The 23,947-nt window shown below is 39.6% G+C and overlaps 1 protein-coding gene across 2 annotated transcripts in view; it reads left to right on the forward strand.

The window, feature by feature from the left end:
• RAPGEF4 (Rap guanine nucleotide exchange factor 4) overlaps nt 1-23,947 on the forward strand; it is a 290,423-nt gene that overhangs the window by 184,330 nt on the left and 82,146 nt on the right. The window contains exons 7-9 of one of the 2 annotated variants that reach the window (XM_079135069.1): nt 17,460-17,513; nt 17,819-17,925; nt 23,006-23,127. In XM_079135069.1, coding sequence (XP_078991195.1) covers nt 17,460-17,513; nt 17,819-17,925; nt 23,006-23,127 — 283 coding nt within the window. The remainder of the gene's footprint in view (nt 1-17,459; nt 17,514-17,818; nt 17,926-23,005; nt 23,128-23,947) is intronic. The other variant, XM_079135070.1, reaches the window with a different exon arrangement.

The raw sequence follows: 23,947 nt of genomic DNA on the forward strand, positions 1-23,947 counted from the left end.
CAAGTCACTGGGCTTAAGTGTTAAATCTGAGAAGAATGTGACTGTTATATTTACAAAGAAATATATGAATAATAAAATACATTAGTTCTTAATTGTTACTTACTATAGTCTGCTAGAGAATATATGTTTTGCCAGGTATGGCAAAGTCATATGACTATAAATCATTTAATTATATGCCGATGTTAATACTCTTCTTGTTTTCATTTTTCCTGTGTTTACTTTCTCTTGAGGGTGTTACTAGTGTCTTAAGCAGGAGATACTTTACATTTGCAATCAGAACTGTTAAACCTCCCCAGAATCACTGAACAAATGAGTGTTTCTGAAAATATTCCTATGTGGTTGACCAGGCTCATTCTAAGCAGGTGTCCTCCTCCTGAAGTCCACCCTCTGTGGAGGCTGGTGGAGGTAACATTTTTATTGGGTGTTTTTTATGTATACTGGCCTATATGCATTCTCTTTTTTCCTTTCAGTCACTTTCAGATTAAAACTGAGAGTTACAGATTGCTGCGTGTTGGGCAATGTTCAAGATCACTATGACTCAGGGTGAAATTCAAAATCCCAAGATCTCCTTTACTTTTCTCCTTTACTAAACTTCATCAGTTTAGTGGAGACTTAGATACTTTCCTAAACATTTTTTTTTTTTTTTTTTTTTTTTTTTTTTTTTGCTGAGGAAAGGAAGTCAATCTCTTGTTCTAAAACAGACTTTTTCTTTTAACCTTTTATTGGGGCATAGCATATACATACAAACAAGTGCACACCTCATACATTTTCTCACACTCAGGTAAACAGCAATCAGATCAAGAAGCATCAGCATCACCATCACCCCAGGAGCCCACCTCCTGTTTCCTTCTGGCCACTGCCCACTGTCCTGCATTCTGAGAGAATAGTAATTTGTATCAATGAAAATCATCTGGCACATGGCTTTTGTATCTAGTCGCTCATTCAGCAGTATGCTTGTGAGATTTATGCTGTGTTGTTAATGTGCAGTTGTACATTTTTTTTTCAGTCTGCTATGGGAATTGACATTTATTGCCCATTCTGTTGGTGATGGGCTACAGTGAATAGAGCTGCTCTCAGTGCATTAGTATATATCTTTTGGAGAACTTATCTACACTTTCTGTTGGGCTTTCTGTAGCAGTGAATTTCTAGAGTGTTAGGAACATACATGTGCAGACTTCTAGAAGTCTATTAACTCCTAAAATTAAAAGCAGAAACTTGGATGGAGATACATATGCACACATACATCTTGAAGGTCTATCACTTTTATGAAATTCTCAAAAGGGTCCAGAAACCCTTTTGAGAAAAAAGTGACAACTCAAAACTGGTCTCGTGTGTATCAAGGGAAAAATAAGAGGAAGTTGAGATGATAGGTAAGGATGGTTTTCAGATCTTTATGCAATCTGCCTTCTAGAACTGCTTCCACCTAAACTTGAAATCAGTGTTTCTCCTTTCCAACCCCAAACACCACTACCGATTGAAACTGGTAGGAGATGTTATTTCCAAGAAGGAAGACGCATTGGTAAAATGGTGTACTGATTAATTACCAATATCCGATAAACCTAGGTTTTTCCTATCTGCCTGTGAAGAGGAAAACTGGAATTTTAGACACGAAAAGAGGGAAAAATTCTTTCCCTTCTTTTCATACCACTCATTGCCAAGTAAAAACTCCTCAGAGACTTCTCCACATGGTAGTCAAATAAATACTTAATGAATAATCTGTATGCACAACACACCACAGGGTTTCTGAGATAAGAAAGACACAATTTTGGTTTTAAGGAGTTCATGGTGTACCGGTAAATAACTGTGGGACATGCAGTGAAATCCGTGTAGGAAGGAGATTCAGGAAGAGCAGAGGGTTTCACCAGGGCAAGCTCAGGACAAGACTGATATCTAGAGGAAATAAATCCCAAAGAGCCCTTAAAATCAAGGAAACCAGGAAGATCCTTACGTGACCATTAATGTCCCTGATGGTTCTTCCAATTGTTTCATCTACTGCACTGATTATGAATCTTGAAAGCCCCCAGGATGAGAAAAATCACCAGCAGTCAACTGGGTTTTGTTTGTTTCCATAGCTTCTCAGATTGTTCCAGTGTGTGTCTCCAATGGGACCAATCTTATTTTTAAACATTTTGTAACCCAAACCTGGGATTATCACCCAAACCTAGCATCATTTACCAGAATAGTCTCCTGGGAACTCTAAGGAATCAGTTTAGCACAGCACGAACACTATTCTCAGATGTCCATGAAGTAAGTTTATATTCTCACACATTTTAATTCATATTGCACAAAGTGATAAACTATTATATGTTATTAAAGTGTGTTATCATATTACCTAATTTTAAGTACTAATATATATATATATATATTATTTTAATGTTAAGTACTAATTTTAAGTACTTATATATATATAATATAATATATATATATATATCTCCAATGGATTTGTGAAAACAGTACCAAATTTTTAAGAAATGGAACTTCTTTCAGGGTATGTAAGGTAGCAGTAATCTTGATTTTATATTATATAAACATGCATGTTTTTAATATTCAGAAATCTATTTTCTGCATGTGGGTTTTAACTCCCCAGGTTAATAACCATTTCTCCTGCTTCATGGTGGGGTAGGAATGCTACTTTAATGGGTAAAGTAGCATTTTTTCACACTTTAGAAGCCCAGCCTTCCTGAACACAGTTAAATCTCAAGAAGGTGACCCAAATTCTGCCAGTTTTTACAGAATCTGTTTTCTTGGTGAGAGTAGCAGGGGAAGGTCCGGATTTGGGGGGTCCATTGTACATCCTTTGAGAGTCTCAGTGATGTGGTGGCAGAAGCTGTGTGGCTGGGCTGAGGTGTGGTTTGGGTCTTGCTCCTGGCCGTGCCATCCTTCAGCCTCTCTCTGTGGCTCTTCCAGAGATCCTGAGATTTTTATTATCTGTAAATAGATCTCTGTGCTGCCTTAACTACCCAGAATAAGAACATAAAATATTAAAGATATTTATGCAATTGAAATTTTGATTCACATTGTAAACATTTCCCTTCATTTTCAAATTCTAATTTCATAAATATGGAATGTGATTATTTTTGCCTTATTCCTCTAGGATGGTAATGTAAGGATTATGTGTGTTTCACCTATTCTTGGAAGCCTTATTAAATGTTTATATAATGAATTTGGTTGAGATGAGTTATTTGTAATTTAGAAATTTTGAAGTGTGTTATTTGTTAATATTAAGTATATTATTCAAATACTTCTGCAGGTCAAATACATTTTCTTTGATAAATTATAAATATGTGATTTTCGTATTAGGTACTTGAGTATTCAAAAAATAAAAGCACAAGTGCTTGGGAAATTATCTCTTTAACTAGAAAATATATTGATTTATTTGGGTAATGGAAATTTTGTTAGGGTTATCACCTCATGATTTTATCAACTAGACCCAGTCTTCAGGAAACACCCACATTTTAATAGGGGATATGAAGTCATGGACCCACAGTGTGCTTCTGGTTTTCATCAAATTCTCTGATGCTCAAAGTGTGATTCACACACCAGCAGCATCAACACCATTGGCAGAAATGGAGAATCTCAGGTCACATCCCAGACCACTGGAACCAAAATCTTGCCTTTTAAAGAGATCCTCATGTGATTTGTGCAGGTATTAAAATTTGCAAAGCATTGATTGCATGTGTCATTTAATCAGACACACAACCTGGTTTGTTAGAAAAACGAAAGTCAGAGGAAGAGAGGCATTCCTAACAGCCCAGTCAGTGTCTTCTCAGTAGCAACTCTCAGAACTCAGTTCTTCAGACCACAGCAGCAATGCATACAGCCAGTCCTTTTCCACCCAAAGTTCCTGTGTACACCTGAATGCCTAAATTGCTCTCCACTTTTCTCTTTGGTCACCAGTACCTGGGTCTGCTAGAATGAATGAACTAGGGAAGAAGTGCATCCATTCGTTCAGTAGATAACTTGTTGAGTAGTTCTGTGTGCCCAGAACTTGGGGTAACAGTGAGCAAAATGAAGTTGTTTTCCTCATAGAACAACAATTTCAGTGGAGAAGACAGATGAGAAACATACATATATCATGTGTATTAAGTGCTATAGCAAGAGGGATAAAGAGAGCCTGATTTGAAGCAGGGATACTGTCCACTCTGGGATGGGCAGAGCAGCCTTTTCAGGAAGGTATGTTTAAATAGAGACCCAAAGGAATTAAGGATCTGAGCCCTGGGGCCATATGGGAAAGGGTGTCCAGGCTGAGGGATGAGTGGGGACTGAACTGAGCAGGGGAGTTAGAAAGCAGAGATGAGATCAGAGAGGGAGCAAGGAGCCAGATAGATAGATTATCCACTCTAGACTCGGGCTTTCACTCTCTATGGGAGGTGTAGCCACCAAAGGATTTTAGGCAGAGCAACATGATATGACCCATGCTTTTTAGGCTATGGGGTTTGGAGGATAAAAGTAAGCAGACTTCCTAGGACACTATCACAATCTCCAGGCAAGAGATGACCATGATTTGGACAAAGCACATGTGGTTGTTGAGCACTTGAGCTATAGGTAATAAGATTCAGAAACCAAACTTTTTCCATTTTAATTAATGTAAGTGTAGATGCCTACATGAAGGCCAGTGGCTAGGACATTAAACAGCATTGTTCTATGACATCACTGCATCTTTTATTTCCTCTGCAGTACTAGTACAATGCTGGGCTGGCACACAGGCTGTACTTAATAGTAATCAATTGCTTAATGATGAGACCATTTCTCTGGCCCCTTCTGGTCCTAAATATCTGAGACTATGCACCCAAGAGAGGCCTGGTCTTTCCCATTGTCTTCTACGTGGTGGCCACTGCAGTTAGTGATTTAAGGACTTTTGAGTCCTATAGGTCATCCCCTGTATTTTTAGCACATTTCATGAACTCTGAGAAACAGCAGGATGCCAGAAAAATAAGAAACACTCTGATTTCCAGTGTCCTATCTCAATGTACTGCTAGAATCAATCATGTCTCCCAAAATACCTTGATTTTTTACTGTGAGAATGGAATTTCAAGTCAAGATATTCATGGCTATTTGTTTGATCATTGTTGTGAAACTGTATCTATCATTTATCCTATAGTGAGATTCCTGGGTTTTCAAGGACACAGGGATAATAAATTATCCCATAATTTCTTATTGCCTTTATCTTTTCATTACAAATGCACTAGATTCGGGTTAGCAATGTTAAATGTTTATCAGTAAATGGTTGTTAATTAAATTATGGCATAACCATACAATGGCATACCATGCAGCTACCAAAAAGTGCACATAAGTGCAAAAATAGAGCTAGGTAGCTCTTTCTGTTCTTACATATAAGTCTCTAAGATACATCATTAAGTGAAAAAAGCAAGGTTCAGGACAATGCAAATACCACTTGTGTGGGAGAGGAGTAGGGGAGGTATTATGTATTTATATTGGTTTGTATAGGCCAATTAATTTAGCATTTTAGCATAAGAGCATTTTCTAAAATGTATTCTACAAATCACTTGCCATTGGCATATACACAGCAGGGGCTTGACTCCCTGGCTTCAGACAAAGTAGAGCTTCAGCCATAGCTTTTCTTTATTTACTTTACTTTAAAATATTAAATAAATCTCAAAACTCTCAGTATTTGCCATTCCCAGCTTTAAATTTGAGATTGTAAAGGCAAAACATCATGGTGTTCTAGCGTTGTGTTAATAAGCATTAATCCTTAAAAGTGGCAAGCCTTGAACTATGTCTCTAAATCTTACATTCATTTTGTTTTTCTTAAGTGCTAAACAGTATTCCCAAATTTGGGCTTTATTGTCAGAATTGCTTGAAATGGAAATGAGAGTGAATAGTGAAGCCAGAGCTAAGATTTATAAAAAGAGGAGGGAACTTGGATTAATAATTCTTCACAGAGATAGTATTAAAACTTAAAATTGTGAGAGTTGATACTCCAAAGTGGGCGGTGGCCTCTGTGGAATATTATGGTTAACTTCTGTGTACCTCTTAGCTGAAGATTTAGTACTGATACTGGTTTTGCCAGTATGAGAAAGTCTGAGCCTGATCAGGCCAATTTGGAAGAAAAAAATAAACCACTGTGTAAGAACTCAAAGAGAACTATTCCAACAGGTAAGAACCGGTGCCTCTCTAAAGTTACAAGTTCGTTTTTCACCTCTGAATATCTGGCTTTGGATTGTGGGATAAATGTAGATACATCACATAGAAAACGAACTCAGAAGATCCTGTTTATTAAAAATAATAGCAAATGGAGCTGTCTCCCACCTCTAGAAGAAATCAAAAGCAATGTTATGTTGTAAATCAGAGCTTGGCAGGATGGTTCTAAAGACATGCCACCTTCAGTCTTTACACTGGGGTATGTTGGAGGGAAACTCAAAGTATTTACTAGTGCATGCTGGGAGGTAGGACAGTCTTTGTCCAGAAGCACAGCCTGGGACCAAACTGTAGGCTTCAGTTTCTCTGATTTACAACCCACTTCAAAACATATCTGGATATATATATTTCTTTGGTTGTCTTGAGAAGTCTTAACTCAGTAAAATATACAAGTGAAATGATCTCCTTCCACTCCTGCCCACAGGAACTGTGTTATCTTGAAAGTCTTCTTTCCCACTGGTACTTAGCAACCATAAAAACACCTCAGTCTCAATCCATAATTGTTCTGTCACTTCAGGCCCGTAAAGTATTATTGCAGCCATTAAGAATTAGTCATGATCATTTTTTAAACTTGCAGCACTTACTGGATTAGGATCCCTGAAGAGGCTAAAATCCTAGTCCCAGCTTTGGTGAGAGTGTGTGGCCGGCCTTTCCCACTCCTTTTGGTCAAGCTCTAGCATCTCAGATGCTAGTGTCTTGAGGAAAGAGAGGAGGAAGACATTGCTTTTGGGATCAGACAAATGGCTCATCCCTCGCTTGGTGGGTCATTGTTGCTTATTTGTTTGCTTATGGACCGCTGCTGATGTAGATGTGAGTGGAAACCCAGAAGACAGGCTTTGCTGGTGATTAAATAGCCATCAGTTACAGCTATCAAAGGCCCAGCAACAGCTACCTGCAGAGTTCACCAAAAATAGCATTTCTAAACAACATCCCATTTTTGCTAAAATTCTAGTGAAGATTCTGATGGGGATATTTGAAAAGCTTATTGTAATTACCTCTGAGGAGCTTTATTCTGTTTTGCTGCTCCTGAATAATTTTTTTAAAAAGATAAACTTTACTTTTTAGGACTGTTTTGATTTACAAAACAAAACAAAAAAGCAGGTAGGACAGGGCTATTTTCATATACTTCTTCACATCTCGGTTTCTCCATTATTGACATCTTACAACTTGAACCAATATTAATACACTACTGACTAAAATTTGTACTGTGCTGATCATCTTAGTTCTACCTGAAGTCGTTTTTCTGACCTGATTAGCTTCCAGGACAGCTTATTTCATTTGGGCACCATGCCTTCAGGTTTCTCTCGGTTATGCAGTTTCTTAAACTTACTTTGAATAACCTTGATTGTTTGGGTTATTTTGGTTTTGTTTTGTTTTGTTTGTTTTTTGTTTTTTTTAACTGGGGATTTAACCCAGTGGTGCTCCGAACTACTGAGCCACATCCTCAGCCCTTTTTTATGTTTCAGAGACAGGGTCTTGCTAAGTTGGTTAGGACCTCCCTAAATTGCTGAGGCTGCCTTTAAACTTGAGATCCTCCTGCCTCAGCCTCCTGAGCTGCTGGGATTACAGGCATGCACCACCATGCCTGGCCCCAGTTTTAAGGAGTACTAGTACATCTAAGAAACTGTCATATAGCCAAGAAGAAGACTTTGTAGAAGTGTCCCTCAGTTGGGAATCATCAGATGTCTTCTCATTATTAGACTGGGGCTGTGGGTCTGGGGAGAAGAAGAACATAGAGATCAAATGCCATTTCCTTCACATGATCTTGACATGACTTATCACTGTGATGGTGGCCCTGATCGCTGAGGTAGTGTTTGCTATATTTCTCACTGTACTCTGCTGTGTACTCTTAGGAAAGAAGTCATTATGCACAGTCACACTGAAAACTGGGAGTTCTGATCTGTCCCTTTGAGGGCACAGGAGCTACATAAATTATTTGGAATTCTTTTTCATGGGAAATTTGTTTCTTCTCCCACATTTATTTGTTAATTCAGTCATTTATATATGTATCACTGTGGACTCATGGATATTTATTTTATACATTAGATTATAATCCAGTACTGTTTTCTGTATTTTCTTACTCAAGCTATTGTAGCTTTGGTCACTAGAAGTTCTTTCAGTTGGCCCCGTGTCTGTCTGAAATGCTCCCATCTTTATGGGATTTGCTTGATTGTGAGTTTTTAAGCATTTCCTTTCTTTGGGCACAGGGTACACTCAATAGTCTTCTTACTATTTCCCACCCAGGTCCTAGCATCAGCCACTTCTCCAAGGAACCCTAGTTGCTTTTATGGAGAATAGCATAGAAACCATGAACTGGGCCCTCATTGCAGGGGGGTGGGGATGGCCTTGCTTCTGGGCCCTTCTAGTAGCAGAGCAGGGATATACACTCACGTGGATGTCCACTCAGCCTCATGACAGTGGGTTTGTCTCTTGCTCCTGGCAGTTCTCAGTGTTCACCTCACCTATTTTAGAGCTTCTCTGTTGGATGCATGCACATTTAGGATGATTGTGTCTTCAAACTGACCCCTTTATTAGTATGCAATACCCCTCTTTATCCATGGTAACTCTCCCGATTCCAAGATCTTGTCTGAAATTAACGTGCCCGCTCCATTTTCTCACTGTAGAGTTGGCACCACACATCTTCCTCTACCCTTTACAGTTAACCTGTCTGTGCCTTCAAATTTAAAGTGGGTTTCTTGGAGACAGCATCTAGTTGTATCCTCTCTGACAATCTCAGTCTTTCCATTTGTGCATTCAGATAAATCACATTTAAAATGATGATTGAGGGCTGGGGAGATAGCTCAGTTGGTAGAGTGCTTGCCTTGCAAGCACAGGGACCTGGGTTCGATCCCCAGCACCACAAAAAAATAAATAAATAGTAAAATGATGATTGATATAATTGGGTTAATACCTGCTGTTTGTAACAGATAATTAATTTTCTAGTCCTGGAAGTTTTTTGTTTCTTTTCCTGCTGTCATTTTGTTTTTGAGAATTTTATATGATTTTATTTTGTCTCTTCTCTTAGCATATCAGATGTACTGTTAAATTTTAAAATTAAAATTTTAAATGCCTTAGAACTTGTAATCCTTTCTAACTAATCTAAGTTCACCTTGAAATAACCCTGTAGCACTTCACATATAGCACAGGTCACGTACAGCACATTATTCCCAATCCCTCCCTCCCATCAGTATTTTTGATATCCACTTCATTTATTCATATTCTAGGATGGGTGTGGTGGTACATGCCTGTAATCCTAGCCCCAGGAGACTAAGGCAGGAGGATTGTGAGTTCAAAGCCAGTCTCAGTAACTTAGTGAGGCCCTAAGCAACTTAGTGAGACCCTGTCTCTTAATAAAATACGTTAAGGGCTGGGGATGTCACTCAGTGGTTAAGCACCCTGGGTTCAACCCCTGGTACCCCCCAAAATTTTATATATATATATTCTAGAATCATTATGTTGCTATTATTTTTACTTCAAAGTTATCATTTAGATCAATTATGAATGTAAAAATAAAAAAATTTATTTTGTCTTCATTTGTTCCTTTTCTGATTTTCTTCAAGTATTCATGGAACTTTGAATTTCTGACCTCTATCATTTTCCTTTTTTCTGAAGAATTTCTCTTAATATTTCTTGCAGGACTTGTCTATTAGCAATTAATTCCCTCAGTTTTTGTTTGTCGGAAATAGTCTATATTTCCCCCCTTTTTTTAATGGTAAACACATATCCTAAAATCTGCCATCTAAATCATTTTTAAGTTTGTAGTTCAGTTTGTTCTCCTTCACTTCTGAAGGATACTCTTGCTGGATGTAGAATTCTGCATTGCACGTTTGTTTCAACATTTAAGATAGTCCACTCTGCTCTCCTTGTGCTTGCATTGTTTTTGACAAAAATTCCTGTGTAATTTTTGTGCTTGTTCTTCTGTAAGTTGGTGTTTTCTTCTGGCCTCTTTCACAAGGTCCCCTCTCTTAGGTTTTCTGCATTGGAATGTGATATGGTGAGGTATAGGTTTTGGTGTTTATGCTGCTTTGTGCTTTCTGAGCTCCCTGGATATGTGGTTTGGGGCCTATCATTAATTTGGGGAAAATTTCAGCCATTATTGCTTCAATTATTTCTTCTCTTCCATTCCCTCTGTCCCTGTTTCTTCTTGTGTTATTCCATTTACATGTGTGTTTTGCCATTGTCTCAAGGTTCTTGGATATTATGAGTGATTCCCATTTCTTTTTTCTATCTGCATTTCAGCTTGGGAAATTTCTGTCAACCCATCTTCAGGATCATTAAATTTTTCCTTGGCTTTGTCTATTGTACTGATGAGTCCATCAAGATCCTTCTGCTTTTATATTTCAGTGTTTTTGATCTTTAGGATTTCCTTTGATTCTTTCTCAGAGTTTCTGTTTCTCTGCCTACCTTAACAAATAGATTCTTACATATTACCTCAATTTCCCATTAGTATTATCAATGAAATAATATTCCATAGTTAACATAGTCCATTTAAATTTTCTGCCTAACAGTTCCAAAATTTCTGTCACATCTGTCTCATTCTGATGTTTACTTTATGTATTTCGAGTGTGTGTGTGTGTGTGTGTGTGTATTTTACCTTTTAGCCTGCCTTCTAATTTATTTTGTTGAAAGCCAGGTTCTGTGTTAATCTGACTAGGAGACTGGTGGTGTTTAATGTTTGCTATAGTTGTGTCCAAGGCTTCAAATTCTTCTAATGCCATCACTTATCTCTCTGCTTGTCTCTGAGATTCCCTAAGAACTCCTCCTTAGGCAGAGTCTGCATCGTCCAGTCCTCGCAATAAGAACTACTGGTGTCAGGGGGGACCAGACTGTGACTATCACAACTGTTTCTTAGCTTCTTTTTTCCCTTCTTAGTTGATGCAGAAAAACTAGAGAAGGCTAAAGTCAGAGAGATTCCCTTCTCCCAAGTGGGATAAAACTCTAACAAAGTCTTTTCCCTGGGGATTAGGCCTTCACTATGGAGAATGTTCTGGATGTATTTCACAGTGGTTGCACTTCCTGTCCCCTTGCTAGAGCACTAGGAGATCTTTTTGGTTCTTTGCCTTGCAGCTCTGATAAGCCTAGAAGTCATTATTTTCACTTTGTTCAGGCTTTTCTTATTGTAAGGACACAAGTGACAACTTTTAAGCTCTTTACTTATCCAAGATGAAACTGGAAGTCTGTAAGCCAGTTTGAGTTAGGAAAGACTGGGCAGAAAGAAGAACCAACAGAAACCAAACAAGTCTATAGATGATATCTATTACTTCACAAATGGAAAGACTTATGTGGTTATTTCAAAGTGGCAAAATCCGCCTGTGACTCTGACTTAGTCCTTAATTTCATTTCATCTGATCAGTACCAAGGAGTGATAATTATTATAAGACAACTTACATTTCAAAGACCTCAGTAATAGTATTTTGAAATGTCGAAACAAGAGAAACTCCTTAAATTGTAGCATTTTCACTAAAAAAAAAAAAAAAAAAGCTAGATCTTATTCCCACTATTTCCTAGAAATTTTCTCATCTGAAATAAGAAAAGTGGGAATTTGAAATCCACACTACCGTAGCATTCATTAGTGGATTCAGATGCTTGTGCTAATTGTTTAACCCACAGAAGTTCTGCTTTCCCTGCAAGATCACGAGCTCATTTAGACCAGGCACCTCCTCCAAGCCCCGCATTTTGACCGCGTGCGTTGCTCTGCACACCATTGGCCTTCATTAAATCCTCAAATCCAGCTGGTTGTGAACTCTCATGACTTTTTGTTGCTCCGTGTTGCCAGGGTTCTGCCACGAGCTTTGTGTCCCAATCTAGCTTGTTATTCTCCTCTCTTGGCTTAAGATGTTGTGCCTTGCAAAAGGCTTCTGTGAGCAAATACTTGGGTAAAAAGAATTACCCCCCCTTTCAAAAGGGTCTGAATATGATTTTTCACGAAGGTCTATTACAGGGTCTTATGCCTCATTATAATCTACTGGGGAGTTATTGTGCATCTTGTAATGCAGGCTAAATTCATATTTTCCATCACCTGATTAGTATTTCTGAATTGGCTCTGGTGCCAAAAGGAGTATTTTCCCTTCCTGTTTCTCCCTTTCAGTAGTAATATAAACATAACAAAAAGCAGTAGAAAGAGCATCCCCTTTCCAGAAACAAAAACCAATTACGGTCAATCCTGAGGGAAGTCTTCAGGAGAGGCGGCCAAGAAAAGCGGAGCGGAAGCTGAATGCCTCTGCCTTTATCTGTCCTCCCTGCCTAGCTTTCAAGGATCACATTTGCACAGTCCAGTTTGGATTCTTTCATGCCCAGGTAGGAAGGAAAAAATTTTATCAGCACATGATTGATGTGTTGAAATGTATGAAATTTAATCAGAGAGGGGTCCATGGCTTGTAGGGCTCTTTGTGATTTGTGTTTTCTGGCTATAGGTCAAATCTGGGAGTAGCTCTAGGAACAGACAATCACTAATGAAGCCCCTGCTCTGCACTGGCCCCCACCCAAGCTCCAACTACCTTTCTTGCCTGTAGTCAACAGGAGGCATCCCTGGAGGGTCCCTGGAGGGTTCCTGGGGGATATGGGACAGCAAGCTGATTGGAAGCTGGGGTTCTGCAGTGGGGAACCCCTTCCCAGCCTGTGGCTACTGCGACCCTGCTGTGCTGTACTGGGCCTGACCCTCAGGGTGTTTCCTTGCCCTTTCTGTGCTCTGTCATGCACTACAAGGGGCCTGGCCTCTGGAATATCTTTCCTGGGCTCCCCTGTCCTTGGTTTTGCCTTTGGGTTGCTTTTCTTGCTTTGATTCTCACTAATGTCACCATACTCTTTGTTTTCCTCTTCTGTTTAAGCTGATCATTTATAAAATGAAATTTGTTTCCCTATTTCTTTGGTTCTGGCTGGAGAGAAATTGGACACTAGAAGGTCTCACCTTCCTCTTGGCCCAGAGGGCAGCAGCCTCCCTGGCAGTGTCTCTACCTCGAGGCTCCAGTGTCCACTAGAACACCTGGCTCAAACCCTGGTACTGCTTCTTCCTCTCTCTATCCCTTTCCCCACGTACTTCCTGCTTAGCTAACATTGGGGTCCTCTCAGAGCTGTCTGGCTTCCCAACTATTCTACCACCGGTAAACTACTTCCCAACCTTGAATTCCCTCTGTGATCAGTCCTCCAAGTGGCTCCCATTTTCCCAGGTAGACTTTACTGCTGTCCCACTCCTTGGCATATTTACTTTAGCCCTGATGCAACAGCCCCTCAATGCTAAATGCTCCATTATTATGAAGTCGCTTTTTAAAAAGTTGATTCTGACCAAGCATGGTGCCTGATGCTGTGGTGTAATCTCAGAAGGTCAATAGAAATTTTTATTGGTGGAATTCCTAAGATGGCATCTAAAAGCTTAGGTACACTTTTGTCAGTGCACTTGAACTCTTCCAAACCGTGAGCCAAGATGTCTCTAGAGGAAAAGGGCAGGTGAGATGGGGTAATTATACCTGCAGTGTAAACATTGAGTGAGCTAAGCCTGGACTCAGTGCTCAGCAATTCCACTTATTAGCTGTGTGAGCTCAGGCCAGTCCCTGCAAGTCTGTGTCCTCAGTTTTCTCAGTGCAATATGGAAATAATAATAAAATAAGGAGATAGCACAGATAAGGAGCATGACGGATACGTGTACACCTGCTCCTAAGGTGAGTTCCTCACTGAGTTCTCACCACTCTCCCCCATGTTTTTGTCTTTCCTTCCTCTGTTTAACCTAGTCATTCATAAAATGAAATTAATTGCCTTCTTTCTCAATAACACAGCTAAGGTGAAATTCTCAAAAGGAAACTTACTTGAAAGCCAAAGGAAAACAAAAAAGAAATAAACAAATGGATCCAAAAACAAGCGAGGTCCCTGAACAGGCCTTGGCCAGTGATGATTTCCAGTGGACCCAGCTGCCTGTCACAAATGCTGTCTCACAACACAGGGCTATTAGGCACCCATGGGGTCTTAGAATGTAGGATGTTGCCGAACTGAATGTACTGTCCCTTTCAAAGACAGATTCCCATGTCCTGAAAACAACACTTTCCCTGCTTTCACCTGATGTGTCCCTTGGAGGTTTTATTTAAATAATGGGGCATCCCCTCCTCAAAGCATCCATTCATGGCGTCGCCCCTAAGCCTAAAATGCTTGAGCCAGAGAAGGTTCTGAGAACACTGTCTTTCAACAGATGAAATAGCCTCTCGTTCCTGGAGCTGAACTACAGTTGTCTAGCTAAAAGACAACCTTGTGTACATTTTATGTCTTCAGAAGTTGCAGATCAAAAGGAAAATTCTGGTTGAAGCTTGATGCTTCCCCAGCTTTAGTAGTACTTTCTTTTCAAGCTTCCAAGGAACCATCAAGGGAGCTTTCCCACAAAAATCAACTAACCTGGGGACAACTCATGAGCATGTTGTTAAAATACAGCCATGTCTGTAGAAAAAAAAGATGTCGCCTTTACATAATGTTTTATTGAGTCTGCCAGAAAATATTTATGAGCTGTCCTCAAGCATAGGCATCCTGTGGACCCCAAGCTCACCAGCCTCTCGAAGACCATTGTAAAGGAAAGTCAGTTTTTCACAGGAAAGAAAAGGTGACCTGGGAAGCTAAACCCACATCTAGACTACTTTCCTCTAAGACAGGAAGAAAAATGGGCTTCCACTGTTATTTTCAAGAACAACCAGAGGCCTTTACAATTAAAATACAGAACCAGGCACAGTCCTAGACCTGTAAACCAACCTGCCGTAAGGTGGAGGCTGAATGCATGAGAACTGCTGTCAAGTACCCTGCTTGTTTAATAGCTCACTTCCAAGGCCCTGGTGTGTATGATGATGGGCACTTTAAATGTTGTCCCAGGTAATATGCCATCACAGAATTCTCCATCTTCTTTGAGGCTTTGATATAAATCATAATACCTCTCCCATCTTCGGGTCTGCTGTAAGGGAGCCTGGACTTTTTCAGGGCAGAGTTGGTCTCTGTTTAAAGTCACTATTGAATTGGACCACACTGATCTTCCTTGGTCTGTCTGGGTTGTAAACAGTGTGCTGCTAAAGTGCTGTCATAGTACTTAACACTTGGTCTATGGGTGATTTCAGGAAGGGGAAGAAGGTCTACTAGATGTCAGTGGGGTGATTGAAGTATTTAAGTAAGTTCTGTAAGAACCCAGAAACCACTCCAGACATGGGAACTCACATAAGAGAGTTTATTAAGCAGACAGAGTATCTCCCTATAGGGTAAGAGAGAAAATGAGAGGAAAAGAGAGAGCGTGCACACAAAAGAGAGAGTGAAAAGTGAGGAGGAGAGAGAAAGAATGGAAAAATTGGTGGGGGAGCTATCCTTAAGCAGTCGAATTCCAAGGGTTAACAGGGGACCAATAATGGAGGATACTTGCAAGCTGACTGATGAACCAGTAGCTAGCTAGGATGTTCACAGACTGACAAGAAGTTGGGAGGTGGGGAAATGACTGCAGTGTAAAGGGCAGCGGAGCAGCTTTATATTTATTATAAGTTCCATGAGATTTCAGTCATTTTAAATAAATCTGCATATCATCTGTCATTTTTTAAAGTTTAGTGTTTTTTCTCTTTTTCCTTAATGCTATTATAACATTAAAAGCATAACCCACCAGAAATTTACTATTAATAAAAATGAAGGTATGTGTTTACATGTGTATTTCATGTTTAGGCTCATGCATTGTTTTAAACTAATATTGGCCTTTATTTCCTCAATTGATTATATTTTTAAAATTAGGACTAGAGAGAAAAGCTACCAGTTTATTTTTACTGTAAATGGCTTCTATTTGCAAAAAGTCAGGGTTTTTAGTATAAAGTATAATCTCTGTGTTAGTTTTCTGTGACTGCTATAACAAATTACCACAGATGGAATGCATAGAAATAACATAAATTAATCACCTTATCATGCTTGAGTTTGGAAATCTGAAATGGGTCTCACTGGGCTAAAATCAAGATGGCAGCAGGGATGTCCTGGCTCAGTGGCAGAGCACTTGCCCAGCATGTGTGAAATACTGGATTTGATTCTCAGCACAACATATAAATAAAAATCTATCAACATCTAAAAATAATAAAAAAAAAAAAAAAAAAAAAAAGATGGCAGCAGACTCTGTTCCTTCTATAGGCTCGAGGGGAAGTCTGCTTGGCTTTCTGTCCCCTAGAGGCTACTACATTCCTTGATTTTGGCCCCTTTTGTCTTCAAAACCTCCAGAGTGGGGCCTACTCCTCCCCACCCTGCTCTCTCTGCTTCTGACTCTTGCCTCCTTCTTCCATCTTTGAGCACCCTTATGATTACATCAGGCTCTCTGGAAACACTAGGACGGTCTCCCTATTGTGATCATTAACTTAATCACAACCGTAGTGTCCCTTTTGCCACATAACCTAGCATTCACAGGTTCTGGGGATAAGGACATGACCATCTTTGGGGTCATGGTTCTTTGGGGGGGCCATGGTTCTTTCTACCAAAATCTCATTAGAAGTGAACTGCCATCTTATCTTCTGAAGTGGTAAGCAGTGTTGTACTGGAGACTGTTCCACCTCCTTTCACTTGCTTATCTTTCTCCTCCATTTGGAAATGCCATTATCAGATATTTTAGAGAAAGAGCAAAGGAGTCTGGGTGAGACTGGGGGGCTCAATTGTGTAGCTGAGTAGCAAGAAATTGCCCAAAGATTCAGATTCAGCACCTCCATCTAAAGAATACAGATAATAACAAAGTCTTCCTTCAGCCCTAGAGCTGTCAGGACAGTCAAGAAATCCTGAAACCTACACATCTGTGTCAAGATGTGCAGTGGGCTGTAGGAGATGGGGGGCATGGAACCACCAAGGAGTCACATTTGAAAATTAAAACTTACTTTCTAGAAATAAAAATCACTGCATGTAAGAGGATAAAATAGCTCATTTCCATCCCAGATCAGTACTTTATCGCCATCCCCGAGAGAGGTCACTTTAATCACTTGTTTATGTATATCTTGTTTTGCTTTTCCCTGCTCTGATGTTTGGTATGCTTTGAGTGGATATTTATTCCCTTCTCATTAAGCCTACAAACATCTAATCATTCCTATTTGGTTTTTTTTTTTTTTTTTCATTTTAATAATTTATATTTAAATGTTGGCAAATTGAATGGTCTAATTTTGCCCTTTGAATGCCAATGCATTCAAGGCCTTTAGGCAGCTTTTATCTCTTGGTTTTTTTTAAATTCTATTTTGAGTTTTATAAAAAATTGATATTTCTTATTATCCCCCAACCCATAATTTTCCTTACTGAACTTTTTGTTTAATTTTCTTTTGCTTTGACATTTTATTTTTCAGACACCTCTCATTGAACCTCACGTTCCTCTTCGTCCTGCTAACACCATTACCAAGGTAATGGGACGTAGGTGGGTTGATGAGCCGTCTGAGCTCGCTTCTTAAGGACCACTGGAGGTGGTCCCTATGTCAGAGCATCACATCAAGAAACCTCTGATCCATTTTCAAGACAATAAATATTCAGTGCATCTCAGTTCTCAGCATAACACAGTGACATGTCACAGTGAACAATGTAAATATGTATGAGTGGGTTATGTTTTTCTACCAGACTCCAAATTAGAAAGTGATTTAAGGATTCAGCGGGTTTGTTTTCCTTCTATAAACTCTCCTTTCTTTTCTCCTTCTACTTGATTAAAATCCAGGTCCCTTCAGAGAAGATCCTCAGGGCTGGAAAAATTTTACGAAATGCCATTCTCTCTCGAGCCCCTCACATGATAAGAGATAGGAAATACCACCTCAAGACATACAGGTAAGTGTGCTAAGTCTGAAGGCCCTGACCCCTCAGATTCATGTTTAGTAAAATTGAAATAAATATGCCTCTCTCAGTTTCCATCCAGGGGTAGCCCACTTACAATGCTGCCAAGACTTAGAAGGTCTCAGTTTGTCTTGAATCACTACTAAACTATGGGTATTAAATTATCTTTTAATATTCCAAGCAGTTACCCTTTAACTAATTTTCTTAGACATTGATGTACAATGAGAAGAAATTTTTTGCATTTCCCTTTGCTAGTATCTTTTTAGAAACCTATTAAATTTAGATCACATTCAGCCAACATGTACCAAGTACATGTTTATCCTCAAAGACCTCTGCAGGTCCCTTTCTATATGTTATCTCAGTTGATCCTCACTACAGTGCTGCAATACAGCCATATTTCAGACCATAAAACAGAGTCAGCTCAAAGAGATTAAATAGTTTCCTTGTCCAAGTCCCAAGTCTAGGGAGTAGCAGAACCAAGATTGAAAGTGCATTCCCAGATTTAGTGATCTTTTTAGTCATTCACCCCACAAGTTTATTAGGCACCTCTAGAGTAGAAGAGACTATTGTGTTCTAAGCCCTAAAGAGACAGCAGTGAACAAAATAGCCAAGCCCTTAATGCAACTTATTTTCTAATGTAAGATTTCATTCTGTGAATCAGACATAACTTTCCTATGTTCATATATAAACACACAACCAGTGTAACTCCACATCATGTACAACCACAAGAATGGGAAGTGATATTCCATCTATATATAAAATGTCAAAATACATTCTACTGTCATGGATACTAAAAAGAACAAATATAAGACTTAAAAAGATTTCATTCTAGTATGCATATAAGTAAGATACATCACTCTATCATCAGATTAAGTATTCCTCATTAGAACTCTCAATAGAGTTAAGAAATGAGAAAGATAAAGAAAACTGAAGATCTTCGGTTAGTTGAACATTTTGTGATGACTGATCCATGGTGGGCCAACTAAGAATTCACTTCTCTTACTTTTTATGTTATCAGTTCAACAAATGTTAGAAAGTAGAATGGCCAATATGTGGCACATACGCCTTCACTCTTCCTTCCATGGTTCAGGCACGGTCCTTTTTTGACTGAATCAGTCAGGCCCGTTCCCATTTAGCCTAGACATGACTTCAGAACCCATTAACCTTTGCATGAGTCAAACCCCATTTGATTCACATGAACCAAATTCATAAGACACAGCTGGAATATAAATTTTAAATTTTATAATATAAAATATAAATTTTACCATGGATGCGTATCTTTCTAGTGACAACCAACTACAATAGAACCTATAAAATTGTACCTGCTTGACCCTATAACAAACCTACCACATATATGCACCTTAAAATCCAGTCTCTTTCAAGGAAAGAGATGGGAAAACATTGCAAATCCTTGCTCTTTGGATCTCTGTTTGTACACACCATCCAAACTAACATTTTTCTGATGACATGTGATGTGAATTTGTTATAAGATCAAATACAGCATGTCATATTTTAAGTTGGTCTCTTTTTTTATTTTGATTCATTGTACACAAATGGGGTGCAACTATCATTTCTCTTGTTGTATACGAAGTAGAGTCATACAATTTGTGTAATCATACATGTACATAAGGTAATGATATTTGTCTCATTCTATTATCTTTCCTTCCCCACCTCCCCACCCATCATTTTCCTCTTCACAATCCATCCTTCCTTCATCCTTTTCCCTTACTTCCTCCCCCCACCCCATTATGTATCATTATCTACTTACCAGGGAAATCATTCTTCTTTATTCTTCTTTATGACTGAATAATATATATTGTGTATATATATATATATATATATATATATATATATACCACAGTTTCTTTATCCATTCATCTATTGAAGGGCATCTAAGTTGGTTCCATAATCTAGTTATTGTGAATTGAGCTGCTATAAACATTGATACAGCTGCATCACTGTAGTATGCTGCTTTTAAATCCTTTGGGTATAAACCAAGGAGTGGGATAGCTGGGTCAAATGGTGGTTCCATTCCAAGTTTTAGACGGAATCTTCACAGAGTGGCTGCACCAATTTGCAACCCCACCAGCAATGTATGAGTGTACCTTTTTCCCCACATCCACACCAAAAGTTGGCCTCCTCTTGATAAAATTTTGGAAATAAGATGGAATTTTCAAAGCACCTTAGTCTTACGTAGCACATTCCTCTTAGGGGTATTCCATCTCTTGGGACAGATCGGTCATCTAGCTCTTTTCTGTTTTATACTGGAGCTGCTATTTGGGATGATTCCATTTGTAAGTCTTGTTCTCTAACCCTAGAAGCAAATTCTTTTTAGACTCTGGGCCCCTACACACTGCTGTAATTTAAAAGAAAAAGATGGGTTTAAAAAAATTCATGGGGGCTGGAGTTATAGCTCAGTGGTAGAGTGCTTGCCTAGCATGTGTGAGGCACTGGGTTTGATTCTCAGCACCTCATAAAAATTTTAAAAATGAAAGTATTGTGTCCATCTACAACTAAAATATATTTTTAAAAAAATGCACGCATCTAATGTCCTCAGAGTTTGCCTTTTTTAACTCATTATGTAGACCTCAAACTTTCACATGGCTAAAGGATCTTTTTTCCTTTAAAGTTTTTATTATTTTTCTTTAATTTAAGATATGATTATGCTTTCCCAAGTATTGACTTATGTTAGGGAAATTCCATTACATATGCCATGTTTAGTGACAAATAATGGAAACTAGAAGTCAGAAACCATAATCTCTTCTTGCTCCATAGCACTAAGATTTGAAACCCCTGAAATATAGGTGTTAGGCCTGTTCCACACCCTATGACACAAACTGATGGTCTGTCGGTAATGACCAGTGAACTCCCCTGGAAGCCAGAGGCATGATTTCTTTTTTCTGCCATTCAGTTTGAGTTCCTTGTCCCAGATCTTGTGCTTCTGAGTTCCTTTCCCTCTTGTCCTCACTCCATTGTATCATTGCTGCAATATTAGGGGGCTGAAGCCCCTCCAGATACAGTATCACCGCCAGTGTTTTGGTGTGAATGTTACAAGACCAAAATTAATAGTGCTAGAGATCTGCGGTCCATTCTAAAGTGACAAGGGATCATTAATGGAAAGGATACCCAGTGATTCCATTAGCTATAAATGGGACAGCTCTGTGTCTCTGTCCCATATTCTGACTTCAAGATTCTGTATCCCTTATGAAGATCCAGATGCCCTGGAATGATCTCCCTTCCATGTTCTCTTTTCAATAAAAGCGATCATGGACCGAAAAGCCAAATGATTTTTTATACTTTTATAAGAATTCCTCTTAGTAAATTCTCCCACTGTAAGAGGAATATATTGACAGGTTGCATGTTTGGTTGAGACCAGTAGGAAGTTGGTACCTCTTTGCCTCCTGCAGCTCTGCTATACAGGTATAGACTGTAATCACAGCAGCCCTGGAAATCACACAAGCTTCTCAGACATCCTGCCTGTGAAGCACTCTGGGGTCAGGGTCAGTCCCAAGTCAGGACATCCTAGGAGCTCTGATGGATTCCAGAAATTCTATAATATTAGAACTAGAGAAGACCTCAGAGGTCATCTTTTGCTTTTTCTTTCTTTTATAGATGAGAAAAATGAAAACCAGAGATCTGGCCAAAGCCACATAGCTAATGAGTAGCAGACCTGGTGCTATATATCATATTTTCTCCAAGTTCAAGGCTCTTCCTAGTAGAAGTTCATTGGATTAGACAAAGGGGAATGAAGGGAAGGGTGAGGGATGGTAGTAGGAGAGACAGTAGAATGAATCAGACATAACTTTTTTATGTTCATATATGATGCATGACCAGTGTAACTCCACATGATGTACAACCACAAGAATGTGAAGTTATTCTCCTAGTATGTATAATATGTCAAAATACACTCTACTGTCATGTATATCTAAAAAGAACAATTTTAAAAAGATTCTTCCCAAAGTCTCCTTCAGTTTAAACTAGAGGGCAACTCTCTGGGCTTGACCTTGTCTCAGCTCATGCCCAGAGGCAGTGCCATGCTTAGCTAGGGAGGGGAGGCCACCCGTGACTCAGTCCCAGCTTTCGGCAGCCAGCTGCTCTATGACTCCCTGCACTGTTCTGTTGTCCCTCGGGATCCTCTCCTAGGACTTCAGGATACCATTTTCTCCCTTGAACTACCATACCATGAACACCTGCCCTACCCTCTCAGCCCCGAAAGGTTTCAGTGTTTTCTCGTGTGTGTGTATAATTACATTAATAGCTTGCCCATCCACACCAGCTCTTCCACAGACAGCAGCCCATCCACACTGACTTTTTCTGTATGTTCAAACATTAATCTTGGCCATTAATGTTTGAACATACAGGAAGCCAGGGAGGGTTTGGTGTTTTTTTTTTTTTTTTTTTTTTTTTTTTTTGCGGTACTGGGGCTCGAACTCAGGTCCTTGTGCTTGTGAGGTAAGCACTCTACCAGCTAAGCTATCTCCCCAGCCCGGGTTTGGTGTTCTTAAATGACAGACTCCGTAGACGTGCTAATGCTCATTATATAGACCTTTTTTCAGAGAGATTTGCATTGCTAATTGTTTGTTTCTCCCAGTACCCCTCCAGAGGAAGATCAGTAGTATTACTTGAAAACATAAAGTGCTATATAATTTTGCACTTATACGGAGATTTTCATGGAGCATCTCCAAGTACCTTACAAACATTAACTCATTCCCCACACGGCTCAGGTGAAGGGAGCCAGTGTTGTGTTTTGCCTTCATCTTACTTTCTGGAATCAACTTATGATGACTGAGTTTCTGTTCCTGTGATTAGCTCGCTGGCTAATCAGTGCTCCCCCTCAAAGGCCCTGTGGTCTCCCCTGGTGCTGCATGTTATAATTCTTTTATTTAGACAATCTAGCTTCAAAGATTCTCTCATGAGCTGAGTGGTTTTATTGGGTTTTGTCTGACTTTGAGAACCTGAGGCTACCCCATGTGGTGCTTGTTTGCCAGGAGACCTCTTAGGGTAAGAGCACTCTGCTCTTTGGGAGGTTCTCCCTCATAAGCCATCTCCGTCTTCTGTCTCCCATCTCCTCTAGACAATGCTGTGTGGGAACCGAGCTTGTGGATTGGATGATGCAACAGACTCCGTGTGTTCACTCCAGGACTCAAGCTGTTGGCATGTGGCAAGTCCTATTAGAAGATGGTGTCCTCAACCATGGTAAGATGAGCCACAGTCCCTGGAAAACCCTTAAGAAATGCTGAATGCATTTCTCTGGGCAAGCTGTTGCTGAACTCCCAAATGGGCAAGAAAGAATTATGATGCCCTTAGGGAACGCGGAGCTAGCATCTTCATTTAGCAATACAAATGCAGCGAGTGGAAGCTATTGATTGCTGTGTTCCACCATTGTACCTTCCTAACTTCGGAGAACGAAGGAAAGGAAAATGAAATTGCAAGCCGAGTGCATCAGTTTCAATTATGTTTATTAGTTTGCATTCACGGTCCATTGATAGTGTGATTATACTCTGAGCACTGCATAGCAATCCTGATGCAGGGGCAAAAGGAAGAACAATGGGATGTGTGACTGGGCTGATGACATGAAAGTAAGTAATGAATTCAGAAGTTGCCTTTTGCTGGGTACAGTGGCACATGCCTGTCATCGCAGCAGCTTGGGAGGCTGAGGCAGGAGGATCACGAGCTCAAAGCCAGCCTCAGCAATGGTGAGGTGCTAAGCAACTCAGTGAGACCCTGTCTCTAAATAAAATACAAAATAGGGATGGGAATGTGGCTCAGTGGTCAAGTGCCCCTGAGTTCAATCCATGGTACCCCTCTTCAAAAAAAAGAACTTGCTGCTGTGTCTGAGAGAGCCAATGTATATATCCACAGAATGACCATATATAAAATCAGGAATGTGCTCTGTAACTGCAGTGGTTTTCACTGGTGTATAATTGTGGCTGAGCTGCTCATGCTGTCTGTTCAAGACCACTTTTCCAAACAGACAAAACATTTAAATCCTCTATTTCATTTGCCAACAGCTGGG

This window comes from Sciurus vulgaris, assembly GCF_902686455.1.
Source record: "Sciurus vulgaris genome assembly, chromosome: 3".
NCBI lineage: Eukaryota > Metazoa > Chordata > Mammalia > Rodentia > Sciuridae > Sciurus > Sciurus vulgaris.